Below are 15,939 nucleotides of genomic sequence, written 5' to 3'. Positions count from 1 at the left end.
GGCATAAATGTTCAGCATTGATGAATGAAATGAAAGCAAATTAACAGCATGGTGATCATGTCCTTTGTCCCCCGATATCTTTCAGAAAGTGAAATCAATTCCCAGAGGTACTTGCCAAAGGACAAACTAACTGATACACTACATATCCAAAGGCTCCTATATTCTAGAGCTGTGTGATGAGACAAACTGTCTTCAAAATACCCAAGTGTAAGAATTTCCTGTTTCAGTGACACAGTGATGAGAAATGTACTTTTTCCACTATTGCTTCACCCTGGGCCTTCACAGGGCAGTCTGTGAAGAACACAGACATTGTCTGATTATCACAGTAACCTGGCTACCCACGAGAAGAGGCAGGACTCTGGCCTATAGAAGGTATGTGTTTCCGTCTTCTTCCTAATTCCTCATCTCATTTAGCAGGAGATTACAAATGCCAGTGTGGTTCGATTCAGGGACAATTGCTATGCAACCAAATTAAAGAGATATTGGTATCTGTATTTGAAATCTGCTATTTTATTTTTGGGAGAAAGTAAGAATAAAATATGAAGTATTTGTGAAGATTTCTTAAAATGTTCAAAGTCTTGCCTGCGGATATTATTCAAGTGAATACATACATATATAACTGAGTTTGTTAATCAATGCAATTTAAAGTGAAGTATCATGAGCATCAGGACAAGGAAGAGTTAACATTGTATTTTGTCGTCAATAGACATATAATTAGATATATTATTAAATATTTAACTCAGCCCTTAAAAATAGATTCTTAAAATGGATTCATAGAATTGTGAATGGCCAATATAATTCTTCACAGATCTAGTTAAAATAAAAATCAGAATGTGGTACCTCCAGTAAAATGCTGGATTAACTCAATTATATACAATCAAATGCTTTATGAAAACTTGATCATAATATTGAAAAAAGATAAATCACACTAACACAAAGATTTCTGTCTAGTAAATTATATTGCCTGATATGAATAATACCATGGCAATTGTATTAAAATAAGAAATAAAATAAAAGTCAAGTTTAATATTAGGTGTTTTACATGCTTTATATCATACATATTTTATTCTCATTTAGATTAGTAAACTCATTTACTGAATACTGAATAATTTTTAAAGGTCATATATTGTAAACTTCAAAGCCAGAATTAATTGTAGATCTCACTGACTACAGAATCCATTGACTGAAATATCAAGGCACATTATTGCCTTATTATAATTGCTGATACAACTAAAGCTACCCTCATTGACTTAACAGCCTCAGGATCTTCCTGGAAGTTTGTACCAGCATTGTTCTTCCATAAATGATGTACGCTTTCCCTTATCATTTTATGATTTCATACCTTATCCACTGTCAATTGTCGATTACTCATGTAAAATAAGTATTTATTTAACATTGTTTTATCTTTATATGATAAAATGCTTTGAGAGTTTAAAATGTCATGTACCATTTCTAACATATAAAATATTTCTTTAATTTTTTAATGATTTCTTAGAGCTCCACAATCACTCAAAATAGAAGAATTATTTGATAGCATCTCATTCCCTTTTCATAAATGAATGTCCCAATTAAAGTAGTTTAGTGCAAAGTGTACCATATATGCCAATACTGCTATTCCCTCATCATCTGTCTTTAACTTTTAATAGATTTTAAACTTATATATATAATTGGTGCATTTTTTTCCAATATGGAGTTTAATTTGAACAATGCTATTATAGCAGTTTTAAAGTGTTTCTGTGAAATTTGACTTTCAATTGATCAGGATATTACTATTCATGAACTTTTCCAGTAATCTACTAACTTTCATTGTTCCAATAATGAAGTAACATTATGTCAAACAGAGAATATATTTTTTAATATTTATTTATTTTTAATTGATTGATTGGTTTACAATATTGCCTTGTTTTCTGTCATACATCAGCATGAATTAACCATAGGTGTACATTTGTCCCCTCCCTCTTGAATCTCCCTCTCACCTCCCGCCCATTTCCATCACTCTTGGTTATTAGACACCAAATACTATTTTTAAAACTACTTACCCTATCATGAAACAGTTGTCTAAAGGTCTACTGAAATGAGAACCAACTTTGGACTTGCTAAGCTGCTAAATGAGTGCCGTTAACTGATCTCACATAGCACCCATTTTAACTCTTCAAGGCTTCTTGTGATTTTATACACCATTTATTAACTACTTATGTAAAGTTTCCATAGAGCACCATCCTTGACATTAAACAGCCACAGAGGTGAAGAACCAAAAGGAAAACTACTCAGAACCGAGTCTGGTTAAGGACGGCAGGAGACAGCAAATGAGAGGTAAGATCATGAAAAGATCAATTTTAGCAACTGAGCAGGAGAAAACCTACATGGAATTACACTTTAAAAATGCCTTTCATTATGTCAATGGAATGACAGGAACTACCCCTGCAAGTGTAAAGCATTTACTTGCTTACATGTTTTTATTAATGAGGCTTAGAGCTGGAGTTTGAACTACAATATTCTAATATGACATATGTGCTGTTCTGTGCTTATGCTCAGTTGTGTCCGACTATTCGCGACCCCATGGACTGTAGCCCGCCAGGCTCCTCTGTCCGTGGGGATTCTCCAGGCATGAATACTGGAGAAGGTTGTCATGCCCTCCTCTAGGACTACCTACCCAGGCATTGCTGTAATTTGTAGTCTTTGATCTACAACTTGTGTAGCCTTATATTCGCTGAAAAAGGAATGGTATATTCTGAGGAGGATTGCAATGGTAGATATTGTTTTGGGGTCCAAGTTGATGTCTTTGAATTCTCAAGGATGTGGGATCTTTTGTTCTTCTAAAATAATTGTCTCCATCACTCCTTTATCAGTGTTTCCTTTTCTCTCCTTGCAGATTCACTGTCAGCTCAAGAGAAGCTCATTGTTGTGATCCTGGGAATCATCCGTTTTGTCTTGATGTACACTATAGTGAGAGTGATAACTTTTATTACAAGTAAGTAAATTTTTGAAAGATTATGATTGAACCTTTCATTTTAATGATCATCAGTGCTTCTATAATTTCATATTATTATGGATTAGAACTCTTATTTTAATGTGTGCATTTTGCCTAAGTATTGAATCATTATTCTGAGATTGTGCAAAGTATAAATTATAGAATGATTGTAGGGAAAATTAAGTATATACATAGATATTTTCTGTGATCAAGCAAAGAAATAGAGGAAAACAAGAATGGGAAAGACTAGAGATCTCTTCAAGAAAATTAGAGATACCAAGGGAACATTTCATGCAAAGATGGGCACAATAAAGCACAGAAATGATATGGGCCTAACAGAAGCAGAAGATATTAAGAGGGGGTAAGAATACACAGAAGAACTGCACAAAAAAGATCTTCATGACCCAGATAATCACAATGGTGTGATCACTCACCTAGAACCAGACATCCTGGAATGTGAAGTCAAGTGGGCCTTAGGAAGAAGCATCACTATGAGCAAAGCTAGTGGAGGTGATGGAATTCCAGTTGAGCTATTTCAAATCCTGAAAGATGATGCTTTGAAAGTGCTGCACTCAATATGCCAGCAAATTTGGAAAACTCAGCAGTGGCCACAGGAAGGGAATAGGTCAGTTTTCATTCTAATTACAAAGAAAGGCAGTGCCAAAGAATGCTTAAGCTACTGCACAATTGCACTCATCTCACACGCTGCTGCTGCTGCTAAGTCATTTCAATCTAATAATGCTTAAAATGCTCCAAGCCAGAGTTCAGCAATGTGTACCATGAACTTCCAGATGTTCAAGCTGGTTTTAGAAAAGGCAGAGGCACCAGAGATCAAATTGCCAACATCTGCTGGATCACCAAAAAAGCAAGAGAATTCCAGAAAAACATCTATTTCTTCTTTGTTGAACATGCCAAAGCCTTTGACTGTGTGGATCACAATAAACTGTGGAAAATTCTTCAAGAGATGGGAATACCAGACCACATGACCTGCCTCTTGAGAAACCTGTATGCAGGTCAGGAAGCAACAGTTAGAACTGGACATGGAACAACAGACTGGTTCCAGATAGGAAAAGGAGTACGTCAAGAAACCCTGGGCTGGAGGAAGCACAGGCTGGAATCAAGATTGCCAGGAGAAATATCAATAACCTCAGATATGCAAATGCCACCACCCTTATGGCAGAAAGTGAAGAAGAACTAAGGAGGTTGAACCAGAGGGATGGGATGGGGAGGGAGGTGGGATGGGGGTTCAAGATGGGAAACACAAGTACACCCAGGGCAGAGTCATATCAATGTGTGGCAAAACCAATACAATAATGTAAAGTTATTAGCCTCCAATTAATAAATTAATTTAAAAAAAGAAAGTGAAAGAGGAGAGTGAGAAAGTTGGCTTTAAGCTCAACATTCAGAAAACTAAGATCATGGCATCTGGTTCCATCACTTCATGGCAAATAGATGGGGAAACAGTGGCTGACTTTATTTCTCTGGGCTCCAAAATCACTGCAGATGGTGATTGCAGCCATGAAATTAAAAGATGCTTACTCCTTGGAAGGAAAGTTATGACCAACCTAGACAGCATATTGAAAAGCAGGGGCATTACTTTGTCAACAAAGGTCTGTCTAGTCAAGGCTATGGTTTTTCCAGTGGTCATGTGTGGATGTGAGAGCTGGACTATAAAGAAAGCTAAGAGCATAAGCATTGATGCTTTTGAATTGTGGTATTGGAGAAGACTTTTGAGAGTCCCTTGGACTGCAAGGAAACCCAACCAGTCCATCCTAAAGGAAATCAGTCCTGAATATTCATTTCAAGGACTGATGCTAAAGCTGAAACTCCAATACTTTGGCTATGTGATGCAAAAAGGTGACTCATTTGAAAGGACCCTGATGCTGGGAAAGATTGAGGGCAGGAGGAGAAGGGGATGACAGAGGATATGATGGTTGCATGGCATCACTGACTCATTGGACATGGGTTTGGGTGAACTCCAGGAGCTGGTGATGGACAGGGAGGCCTGGCGTGCTGCAGTTCATTGGGTCACAAAGAGTCAGATATGACTGAGGGCCTGAGCTGAACTGAACTGTGATATTTTCTAGTCTCATAACTCAAAGATATACTTTAGGAAACGGAAACACCTTATTAAGAAAAACAAATTAATTATGATACTGCTTGAACGAAGTATTGTAAGAGGTGGTGGAGTCTCTTCTCTAAGGTTTTTGAAATACACACCCCTCAGTCTTCATTCAGCCAGTTCAGTTCAGTTCAGTTCAGTCGCTCAGTCGTGTCTGACTCTCCGTGACCCCATGAATCACAGCACGCCAGGCTTCCCTGTCCATCACCAACTCCCGGAGTACACTCAAACTCATGTCCACAGAGTTGGTGATGCCATCCAGCCATCTCATTCTCCGTCGTCCCCTTCTCCTCCCGTCCCCAACCTTTCATTAATTATTCTTAAAGTAATTTTTTCCAGATCATCCTAAATCCTAAAAACACCATATTTAAACTAAAAACTAAAATTATTATGATTTATTTAGATCAATGTTAATATTTTAAAAGATTACTTCCATTTTTTTCTAGGTACCCAAATATCAGAACAGAATGCGTCCTCTCTGGTAACAAAGCTCCAGAAAGGTACATAATGATTTCAAATTTCTAATATAAATATAGCTTGTATACTTTGGCCACCTCATGCGACGAGTTGACTCACTGGAAAAGACTCTGATGCTGGGAAAGGTTGGGGGCGGGAGGAGAAGGGGACGACCGAGAATGAGATGGCTGGATGGCATCACCGACTCTGTGGACATGAGTTTTAGTGAACTCCGGGAGTTGGTGATGGACAGGGAGGCCTGGCGTGCTGTGATTCATGGGGTCGCGGAGAGTCGGACACGACTGAGCGACTGAACTGAACTGAACTGAACTTGGCTCTCTCTTAGGCTAGTGAAGAAATAGATTTGGGGGGAGAACATAAATTATAAAATCAGGCAACAATATTTCTAAATAATGATTATAGGAGAATCTTTCTCCCTATGTAACAATATGATCACCATATCCATTGTAGACAATTGACTCTAATTTTATCCTGCTATAAGAGATTTAAAAATTGCTTTTCTAAAACAGAGGTTTTTAGTATCATATCTAAGACACCATTGCCTAATCCAGGATCACAACTTTCACCTATGTTATCTAAAGCATTTTTTTACTTCTTCATGTTTGTGTTTTTTCAATTTTCAGTTAATTTTCACATGTGACATAAGGGAAATATGATATATCTTTTCATTTATTTAGGCTTTTAATTTTCAACAATTTTGTTTTTAAAGTATATGTTTTGCACATCTCTGTTAAATATATTTCTGGATGTTTTATTATTTTTGATGCTATTTTAAATGGAACATTTTTTTAATGCTATTTTCAGATTACTCATTGCTGGTGTTGAGATCACAAACTTTACCTTAAAATCCAAATAACTTAGCATTCCTAAAGGCTTTTTAATGATGAAATTTGTGTCTTCCTTTATACTCTTATGACCCTAAAAAGCATAGGAATAAAACTCCTGAACATTAACTGACATCTTAAAATTTAACTTATATCTTTTAGTCTGCCTCATGTTATGTTTTCCTAGAGCTAATGATGTACTGATGTCCCTGATAGCTCAGTTGGTAAAGAATCCACTAGCAATGTGTGAGAACCCGGTTCAATTCCTGGGTTGGGAAGGACCCCTGGAGAAGGGGTAGGCTACCCACTCCAGAAATATTGGCTTCCTTTGTGTCTCAGCTGGTAAAGAATCCGCCTTTAATGCAGGAGATCTGGGTTCAATCCCTGGGTTGGGAAGATCCCCTGGAGAAGGGAAAGCCTACCCACTCCAGTATTCTGGCCTGGAGAATTATATGGACTGTATAGTCCATGGGGTCGCAAATGGTGGGACACAACTGAGTGACTTTCACTTCACTTCACTTCAGTAATGTACAATAAAAGTTTTCCACGGTGGATTACCAGAGCCTCCATTGGACAATGGAACACAAGAAAATTCTGCATCTAAAAACATGACTTTCAAAGAGAAGCCACTTAATAGAGGTATGTAGATATAAGACAGACCAAAAAGTATCTTCTCTGCTTCTCTCAATCAGTTGATAACCTGCTCAATTTGGATGTTATTTTAGACTCAGCCAATTGTGAAGTCCAACTTTCAATTTATTTAATTGGGGGAAATAACTTAATCTTTCCCAGAGGTTAGATTCTTATGTATACATGATATATTCTTTTAAATTACCATTTCTCAAAATAATACTTTTTCTACCAAAAAATTCTACATATCTTTAGCGCATTATGTAATCATTATTATATGCTCTCATATGGATATGTAGATCAAGCCCTAGATTAATGTATCAATGCTAAGTTAAGATCAGCTCTGTACCTATAGATTTTACTCAGTCTAGAGAGTACAAAGAAGTTATTTTCCCCTGTGAAGTCCTCTCTGTAGAAGTTGTGAGGGAAGACATCAATTTTCTAAGATTTATTTCCTAGAGAATTTTAATAATATTATGCATAGATTTGGAGAGATGTAAGTCCTCTCCATAAGGCCAGGAACTTCAGAAATGAACTCCATCCATGTCATGAAATCAATGGTTTTACAAGGACTAGAAAGGATTCCTTAAAGCTAAGTTCCAGAGCATTCCTTTCAAGATACACCCTGAATGGTCTCGGGGAAATATCTTTTGTTTTCAAGGAAACGAATGTAAAAGTAAATGGTCATGTTGTGGACAGAAATGTTACTATTTTTCGGATGAATTGAAGAACTTTCAAGAAAGTAAAAAATACTGCTGGGAAATGGCCTCCACACTTCTTAAAATAGAAGATAAGGAAGAACTGGTAACGTATTTCAGTTTTCCATTTCACCTGTGTTAATTCAGCCATTAGTTGTTGGCTAAATATATATATATATTGGCTGCACTGAGTGTTCCTTGCTGCCCTTGGGCTTTCTCTAGCTGCAGTGAGAGGGCTTCTCATTGAGGTAACTTCTATTGCTGTGGAGCATGGGCTCTAAAGCGCGGTCTTAGTAGTAGTTGTACATGGGTTTTGTTGTTCTGTGGCATGTTGAATCTTCCTGGACTAGGGAGCCAAGCTGTGTTCCCTGCATTGGCAGACAGATTCTTAGCCACTTAACCAATAGGGAAGTCCTGTTGGTTAAATTTTAACACTTGATAATATTGAGTGTCCGTACTTTACAGTTGTAAGTTGATTCAGATCCAAATAGTACTCATGTTAAAGTCAAAAATACAAGTAGAAATGAAATTAGAATTTCACTTAATTCATCTAATTCATCCACAAATAGAATTTTTCCAGTATAGTAAATCTAAAGATGAACATGAACATGAAACAATTAGAAAAACATTGCTTAAAATGTATCATTTTATTGGAGATAATTGTATTTTCATACTGATAATTTCATGGAATGTAGCTTTATTCTCTCTGAAAAAAAGAAACAAACTTATTTCATCTCCAACAAAATCAAGAAATACAACATTATCACTGAGTTTGAGGGGGAAAAAAAAGAGCTCTATATGAATTCAGAGTTGAAGATCAGTTAATTCCAACTCACACTGAATTTTGCCTCATACTAGTTTCCAATAAAATTGAACTAAGAGAGAAGGAACAAGATGGCGGAGGAATAGGACGGTGAGACCACTCTCTCCCCCACAAATTCATCAAAAGAACATTTGAACGCGGAGTAAAGTCCACAAAACAACTTCTGAATGCTGGCAGAGGACGTCAGGCACCCAGAAAAGCAGCTCATTGTCTTCGAAAGGAGGTAGGAAAAAACATAAAAGATAAAAAGAGAGACAAAAGAAGTAAGGACAGAGCTCCATCCCAGGAAGGGAGGCTTTAAAAAGAGAGAAGTTTCCAAACACCAGGAAACACTCTCACTGGTGAATCTGTGGCGAGCTTTGGAAGCTCAGAGGGCCACAGAACCCTCTTTTTTTTTTTTTTAAGATTTTTTTAAAACCCACAGATTACCCGCCAAACGGTAACTCCCAGCGGAGAAGCAGTGCAGATGCCTGCATATGCCATTAGCAAGCGGGGGCTGGGCAGGGAGGAGCCGGCTGAACTGCTTAGAGAGAGGACTGGGCTTGAATGCCGTGAAAACAATTTGAGAGAACTGGGGAGAGCAAAGCAGACTGGGATAGCTTCCCCACGAAAAGGCGGAAAGCTCTAACCTAAGACTCCACCAGCCCTGCTCACAGAATAAAGGACTGAGCAGAGCCAGCCAGCTGCGGTCGGCCCATCCCCCATCCCCCGCTGAAACAGGCAGGGAGGTCAGCCAGAGTTGGAAGGGGCAACCGCAGCCCCAGAAAGGCATCCAATACAAACTGCAGGCAGGCTTGTTGCTAATCAGGACTTCTTGGGCTCGGGCCGGTCGATATCCCCCTGAGAAGGTGCGCCAGTTGTACCCCCAGAAAACTGAGTGGCGGGGACTGGGGAGGTGATAAGTCACAGAGACCGTGCTTGCCAAACACCTGGTCCCCTGAGCTGCTCAGACCGGGGAAGGCACAAAACGCAGGCCCAACCAAGTCTGCGCCTTTGTGGAGTACCTGAGAACCTGAACTTGAGCCGCTCAGACCTGGGATAAACCCAAGGCGAAATACTCCAAGACACATATTAATCAAATTAACAAAGATCAAACACAAAGAACAAATATTAAAAGCAGCAAGGGAAAAACAGCAAATAACACACAAGGGGATTCCCATAAGGATAACTAAATAACCTAACTCTACATCTAAAGCAACTAGAAAAGGAAGAAATGAATAACCCCAGGGTTAGTAGAAGGAAAGAAATTGTAAAAATTATGGCAGAGATAAATGCAAAAGAAACAAAAGAGACCATAGCAAAAATCAACAAAGCCAAAAGCTGGTTCTTTGAGAAGGTAAATAAAATTGACAAACCACTAGCCAGACTTATCAAGAAACAAAGGGAGAAGAACCAAATCAATAAAATTAGAAATGAAAATGGAGAGACCACAACTGACAACACAGAAATACAAAGGATTATTAGAGAATACTATCAGCAATTATATGGCAATAAAATGAATAACTTGGAAGAAATGGACAAATTCCTAGAAAGGTACAACTTTCCAAAACTGAACCAGGAAGAAATAGAAAATCTGAACAGACCCATCACAAGCACGGAACTAGAGGCTGTAATCAGGAATCTTCCAGCAAACAAAAGCCCGGGTCCAGACGGCTTCACAGCCGAATTCTACCAAAAATTTAGAGAAGAGCTAACACCTATTCTACTCAAACTCTTCCAGAAAATTGCTGAGGAAGGGAAACTTCCAAACTCATTCTATGAGGCCACCATCACCCTAATCCCAAAACCTGGTAAAGACCCCACAAAAAAAGAAAACTACAGGCCAATATCACTGATGAACATAGATGCAAAAATCCTTAACAAAATTCTAGCAATCAGAATCCAACAACACATTAAGAAGATCATACATCATGACCAAGTGGGCTTTATCCCAGGAATGCAAGGATTCTTCAATATCCACAAATCAATCAACGTAATACACCATATTAACAAACTGAAAAATAAAAATCATATGATTATCTCAATAGATGCAGAGAAAGCCTTCGACAAAATTCAACACCCATTTATGATAAAAACCCTCCAGAAAGTGGGAATAGAAAGGACATATCTCAACATAATAAAAGCTATACATGACAAACCCACAGCAAACATTATCCTCAATGGTGAAAAACTGAAAGCATTTCCCCTAAAGTCAGGAACAAGACAAGGGTGCCCACTCTCACCACTACTATTCAACATAGTTCTGAAAGTTTTGGCCACAGCAATCAGAGCAGAAAAAGACATAAAAGGAATACAAATTGGAAAAGAAGAAGTAAAACTTTCACTGTTCTCTGATGATATGATCCTCTACACAGAAAACCCTAGAGACTCTACCAGAAAACTACTAGAGCTAATCAATGATTACAGTAATGTTGCAGGATATAAAATCAACACACAGAAATCCCTTGCATTCCTCTACACTAATAATGAGAAAATAGAAAGAGAAATTAAGGAAACTATTCCATTCACTATTGCAATGAAAAGAATTAAATACTTAGGAATATATCTACCTAAGGAAACAAAAGACTTGTACATAGAAAACTATAAAACACTACTGAAAATAATCAAAGAGGACACTAATAGATGGAGAAATATACCATGTTCATGGATTGGAAGAATAAATATTGTAAAAATGAGTACACTACCCAAAGTAATTTATACATTCAATGCAATCCCTATCAAGCTATCAACGATATTTTTCACAGAACTAGAACAAATAATCTCACAATTTGTATGGAAATACAAAAAACCTTGAATAGCCAAAGCAATCTTGAGGAAGAAAAATGGAACTGGGGGAATTAACCTGCTGGACTTCAGGCTCTACTACAAAGCCACAGTCATCAAGACAGTATGGTACTGGCATAAAGACAGAAATATAGATCAATGGAACAAAATAGAAAGCCCAGAGATAAATCCACGCACCTATGGACACCTTATCTTTGACAAAGGAGGCAAGAATATACAATGGAGAAAAGACAGTCTCTTTAACAAGTGGTGCTGGGAAAACTGGTCAGCCACTTGTAAAAGAATGAAACTAGAACACTTCCTAACACCATACACAAAAATAAACTCAAAATGGATTAGAGAGCTAAATGTAAGACCAGAAACTATAAAACTCCTAGAGGAGAACGTAGGCGAAACACTCTCCGACATAAATCACAGCAGGATCCTCCAAGACCCACCTCCCAGAATATTGGAAATAAAAGCAAAAATAAACAAATGGGACCTAATTAAGATCAAAAGCTTCTGCACAGCAAAGGAAACTATAAGTAAGGTGAAAAGACAGCCTTCAGAATGGGAGAAAATAATAGCAAATGAAGCAACGGATAAAGGATTAGTCTCCAAAATATACAAGCAGCTCCTGCAGCTCAATTCCAGAAAAATTAATGACCCAATCAAAAAATGGGCCAAAGAACTAAACAGACATTTCTCCAAAGAAGACATAAAGATGGCTAACAAACACATGAAAAAATGCTCAACATCCCTCATAATCAGAGAGATGCAAATCAAAACCACAATGAGATACCATTTCACACCAGTCAGAATGGCTGCTATCCAAAAGTCTATATGCAAAAAATGCTGGAGAGGATGTGGAGAGAAAGGAACCCTCTTACACTGTTGGTGGGAATGCAAACTAGTACAGCCACTATGGAGAACAGTGTGGAGATTCCTCAAAAAACTGGAAATAGAACTGCCATATGATCCAGCATTCGCACTCCTGGGTATACACACCGAGGAAACCAGAATTGAAAGAGACACATGTACTCCAATGTTCATTGCAGTACTGTTTATAATAGCCAGGACATGGAAGCAACCTAGATGTCCATCTGCAGACGAATGGATAAGAAAGCTTTGGTACATATACACAATGGAGTATTATTCAGCCATTAAAAAGAATGCATTTGAATCAGTTCTAATGAGGTGGATGAAACTGAAGCCTATTATACAGAGTGAAGTAAGCCAGAAAGAAAAACACCAATACAGTATACTAACGCATATATATGGAATTTAGAAAGATGCAAATGATAACCCTATATACGAGACAGCAAAAGAGACACAGATATATAGAACAGCCTTTGGGACTCTGTGGGAGAGGGTGAGGGTGGGATGATTTGGGAGAATGGCATTGAAACACGTATGTTGTCATATGTGAAATGAATCACTAGTTCAGGGTCGATGCATGTTATAGGATGCTCGGAGCTGGCGTGCGGGGATGACCCAGAGGGAGGATAAAGGGAGGAGGGAGGTGGGAGGGGGGTTCAGGGGGGGGAACTTATGTAAACCCGGGCGAATTCATGTCAATATATGGCAAAACCAACCAATATAATATTGTAAAATAATTTGCCTCCAATAAAAAATAAATTAATTAAAAAAAATAAAATAAAATAAAATTGAACTAAATATTTCATGATACTTATCATTATCTTTGATTTGAATAAAGAAACAATTTACTATTATTCTTTCAAGAAATATATATACTTACATTCCAGGTTGATGAGAATCTTTTAATATTATTGTCTCAAAGATAAATAGGCACTAAGACTCCCTCAGTATTCTGTACTAGTCCATTACCCATATCCTTGGCTTTTAACAACTCATAAATAGCTATAAAAATATGAACTTGAAAACCATCAAGAAAACAAAGCAAATTTGAACCCAAAAAGAAGACATTTGTAGAGTCTGAACTAACCTCCTTTTTACTCCAAGGGGGTTCCCTGGTGGTGTGGATGGTAAAGAATCTGCCTGCAATGTGGAAGACCTGGGTTTCATCCCTGGATCAGGAAGATCCCTTGGAGAAGAGAAGGGTAACCCACTCCAGTATTCTTGCCTGAGACTTCCATGGACAGAGGAGCCTGATGGGCTTAAGAATAAGTTTTAGAGTCAAGAAGCCCTAACCTTTCATGCATCGTATCTTCATCAAAAATAAGAGCATTTATGAAAACCATGAAATTGAATGTCAAATTTTATGAATATATATGCAATTTTTTTCAGGATAGAGGGACTAAGTTTTTGCCATCTTCTCTATGGTAAAGGAAAAAAAAAGAAAATAAAAACTAAGGGTGAAAATTAAAGCAGAATAGGGAAACACAGAATTTATAGTAAGAAACCGTCTATTTCACTCCCTTTCACACATTACTTTGCTTGTAATAAAACTGGTTATATTTTCTTTCCAACATATTTTAGGAAGATCACAGGAGATAATATATGTACATTGTTGTTGCTTGTTATTTAGTTGCTAAGTCATGTCAACTGCTGTGTGAACCCATGGACTGTAGCCTGCCAGTCTCCTCTGTACATGGGATTTCCCAGGCAAGAGTACTTGGGTGGGTGACCATTTCCCTCTCTAGGGAATCTTTCCGAACCAGGGATCAAATCCTCATCTCCTTCATTAGCAGGCAGGTTCTTTACCACTGAGCCATCAAGGAAATCCCAATATATGTGCATAAATGTGGTAAAAATTAAGTTACAAGATGAACATCAATTATATTTGTACTTATCATGTAATTTCCAGATACCTGTGTAAACATCTCATCTGGTAGAATAAGGACCACTTTTTCAAGATGCTCACTTCACAAAAAAATAAACACAGTAATTGTGAAACAACACCTGGACCTTAAAATACAAACCAACTTTGCTCGGAATTTGTTCTTGAGCTACAAGTGTCAGTTTTGAAAGTAAATTAAGATATTTTAGTCTGAAGATTAAATAAAAAAGGTACAGGACTTCCCTAGTGGTCCAATGATTAAGACTTTGCCTTCCAACACATGAGGTATAGATGTGATCCCTGGTCAGGAAGCTAAGAGCCTACCTGCCTCTCGGCTAAAAATCCAAAGTATAAAACAGAAGCAATATTGCAACACAATCAATAAAAGCTTTAAAAAATTATTCACATTCAAAAAATCTTAAAAGAAAGATAAGTAAGCTAAGAGTATGTTACTTATGTCTCATTTATTCCACTATATTTAATAAATATAACTAAGATTCTACTACCATTTGAACAGAATCAGGATGAAGTTGATCTTTATACTTTTTGTTATTCAAAATAATATAAATATTGAAAATATTATTTCATTTCAGAATTATAAAAATACTTTTTTTCTCATAGAATATATCTTCTTTTATTGCAGAACTTCATTCAAAACCAACTATACTATTTCTATTGGATTGGATTATCTCGTAAAGGACCCAGAAATCAATGGACATGGGAAGATAAATCAATGCCTTTTCTCAAATTGTAAGTCTCTAGAATAGATAGTAATTAATAAGTTTCATATTCTAGCTTATGTTTCAAAAAGCATATAAGAAAATGCACACATTCAATATATAGACAAATTTGCATACATATATGGACATACACAGGTGGCTCAGTGGTAAAGAATCCACTGGTAATGCAGGAGAACACAGGTTTGATCCTTGGGTCAGGAAGATCCCCTGGAGAATGGCCACCCACTGCAACATTCTTGCCTGGGAAATACCATCAACAGAGGAGGTTGGCAGACTACAGTCCATGGGATTGTAAAGAATTGGACATGAATTTGTGACTGAGCAAACACATGGGTATTGCATGTACCTACAGACACACACATACAAAGAATTTAAGTTAAGAAAATGAGTATATATAGAAAGGGAGGATTTTCAACTTGATTGATATAATCCTCATAAAGTATGTTTTAGGAAAGGCTAGGGAACCAAGGGATAGTTTCTTATAAGGAAAGGAAAAAAAAAACCTTAACTTTAGACCAATATTTCTTATGTTTGCATTAGTGAATGTCTATTTTGCATTATTTATATGCTTTTTTTATGTTAAGTGATTGGAAAGAGTCAAATGAAGGAAACTGTGCATATATTAAAGCAACGAAGATGTCTGCTGATGACTGTTCCAGATTCATGCACTTCATTTGTGAGAAGCAGATAGCTTGTCTTGCTACCTAATGAAACAACAACCAAGGACATATACAACAACTTTTTCTTATAAAAACTCAGACCCTTGGAAGTCCAGTCTGTTTATCTCTCGTTTCTGAATATCTTTGCTTTGTTATGGGCTGCACCTATATTCTAGCTTGATAGAGATACGTTGTGGACCCTCCACTTCTGCCTCTTTCAAATGGAGATCTCAGATCACACCATTACGAGCACAGGTTGGCAGAGTGAGAAAGTATCAGTGTTTCTCATGCACCTTAGGACGCAAAGCTCTGTATACTCAATTTCTGCAACTCAGACAGATCTAGTAAGTCATCTTGCAAACTGTTGTCACTGTCGTGTACATTTTACCTGAGATTTAATGCTAAGAATAATGTCATTATTCTATACTGATGGTATATACATTTGGTTGATTCCTTATGTTTTAGCAAAGA

General features: G+C 37.3%; 1 protein-coding gene across 1 annotated transcript; it reads left to right on the top strand.

Annotated features, from left to right (window-relative positions):
• Positions 1-319: 319 nt before the first annotated feature.
• LOC129537270 (C-type lectin domain family 9 member A-like) lies at positions 320-15,725 on the top strand. Its single transcript, XM_055396808.2, has 8 exons — positions 320-372; positions 2,203-2,313; positions 2,873-2,971; positions 5,540-5,593; positions 6,935-7,033; positions 7,686-7,828; positions 14,713-14,819; positions 15,394-15,725. Exons 2-8 carry the CDS (start codon positions 2,307-2,309, stop codon positions 15,515-15,517), a joined length of 633 nt encoding a protein of 210 aa, XP_055252783.2. The 5' UTR covers positions 320-372; positions 2,203-2,306; the 3' UTR covers positions 15,518-15,725.
• Positions 15,726-15,939: the final 214 nt, after the last annotated feature.

Source organism: Moschus berezovskii, chromosome 6 (genome assembly GCF_049115385.1).
Source record: "Moschus berezovskii isolate FMDL1 chromosome 6, NW_MosBer_1.0, whole genome shotgun sequence".
Classification (NCBI taxonomy): Eukaryota; Metazoa; Chordata; class Mammalia; order Artiodactyla; family Moschidae; genus Moschus; species Moschus berezovskii.
Note: the sequence above shows the minus strand (reverse complement) of the source record. Positions and strands in the feature narration are given on the sequence as shown.

What these genes read in the sequence shown, in the direction of transcription:
- LOC129537270 (XM_055396808.2), top strand. An exon ending in GGTAACAAAGCTCCAGAAAG is followed by an intron (nt 5,594 to 6,934) that starts GTACATAATGAT and finishes GTACAATAAAAG; the next exon opens with TTTTCCACGGTGGATTACCA. An exon ending in TCAATGCCTTTTCTCAAATT is followed by an intron (nt 14,820 to 15,393) that starts GTAAGTCTCTAG and finishes TTTTATGTTAAG; the next exon opens with TGATTGGAAAGAGTCAAATG.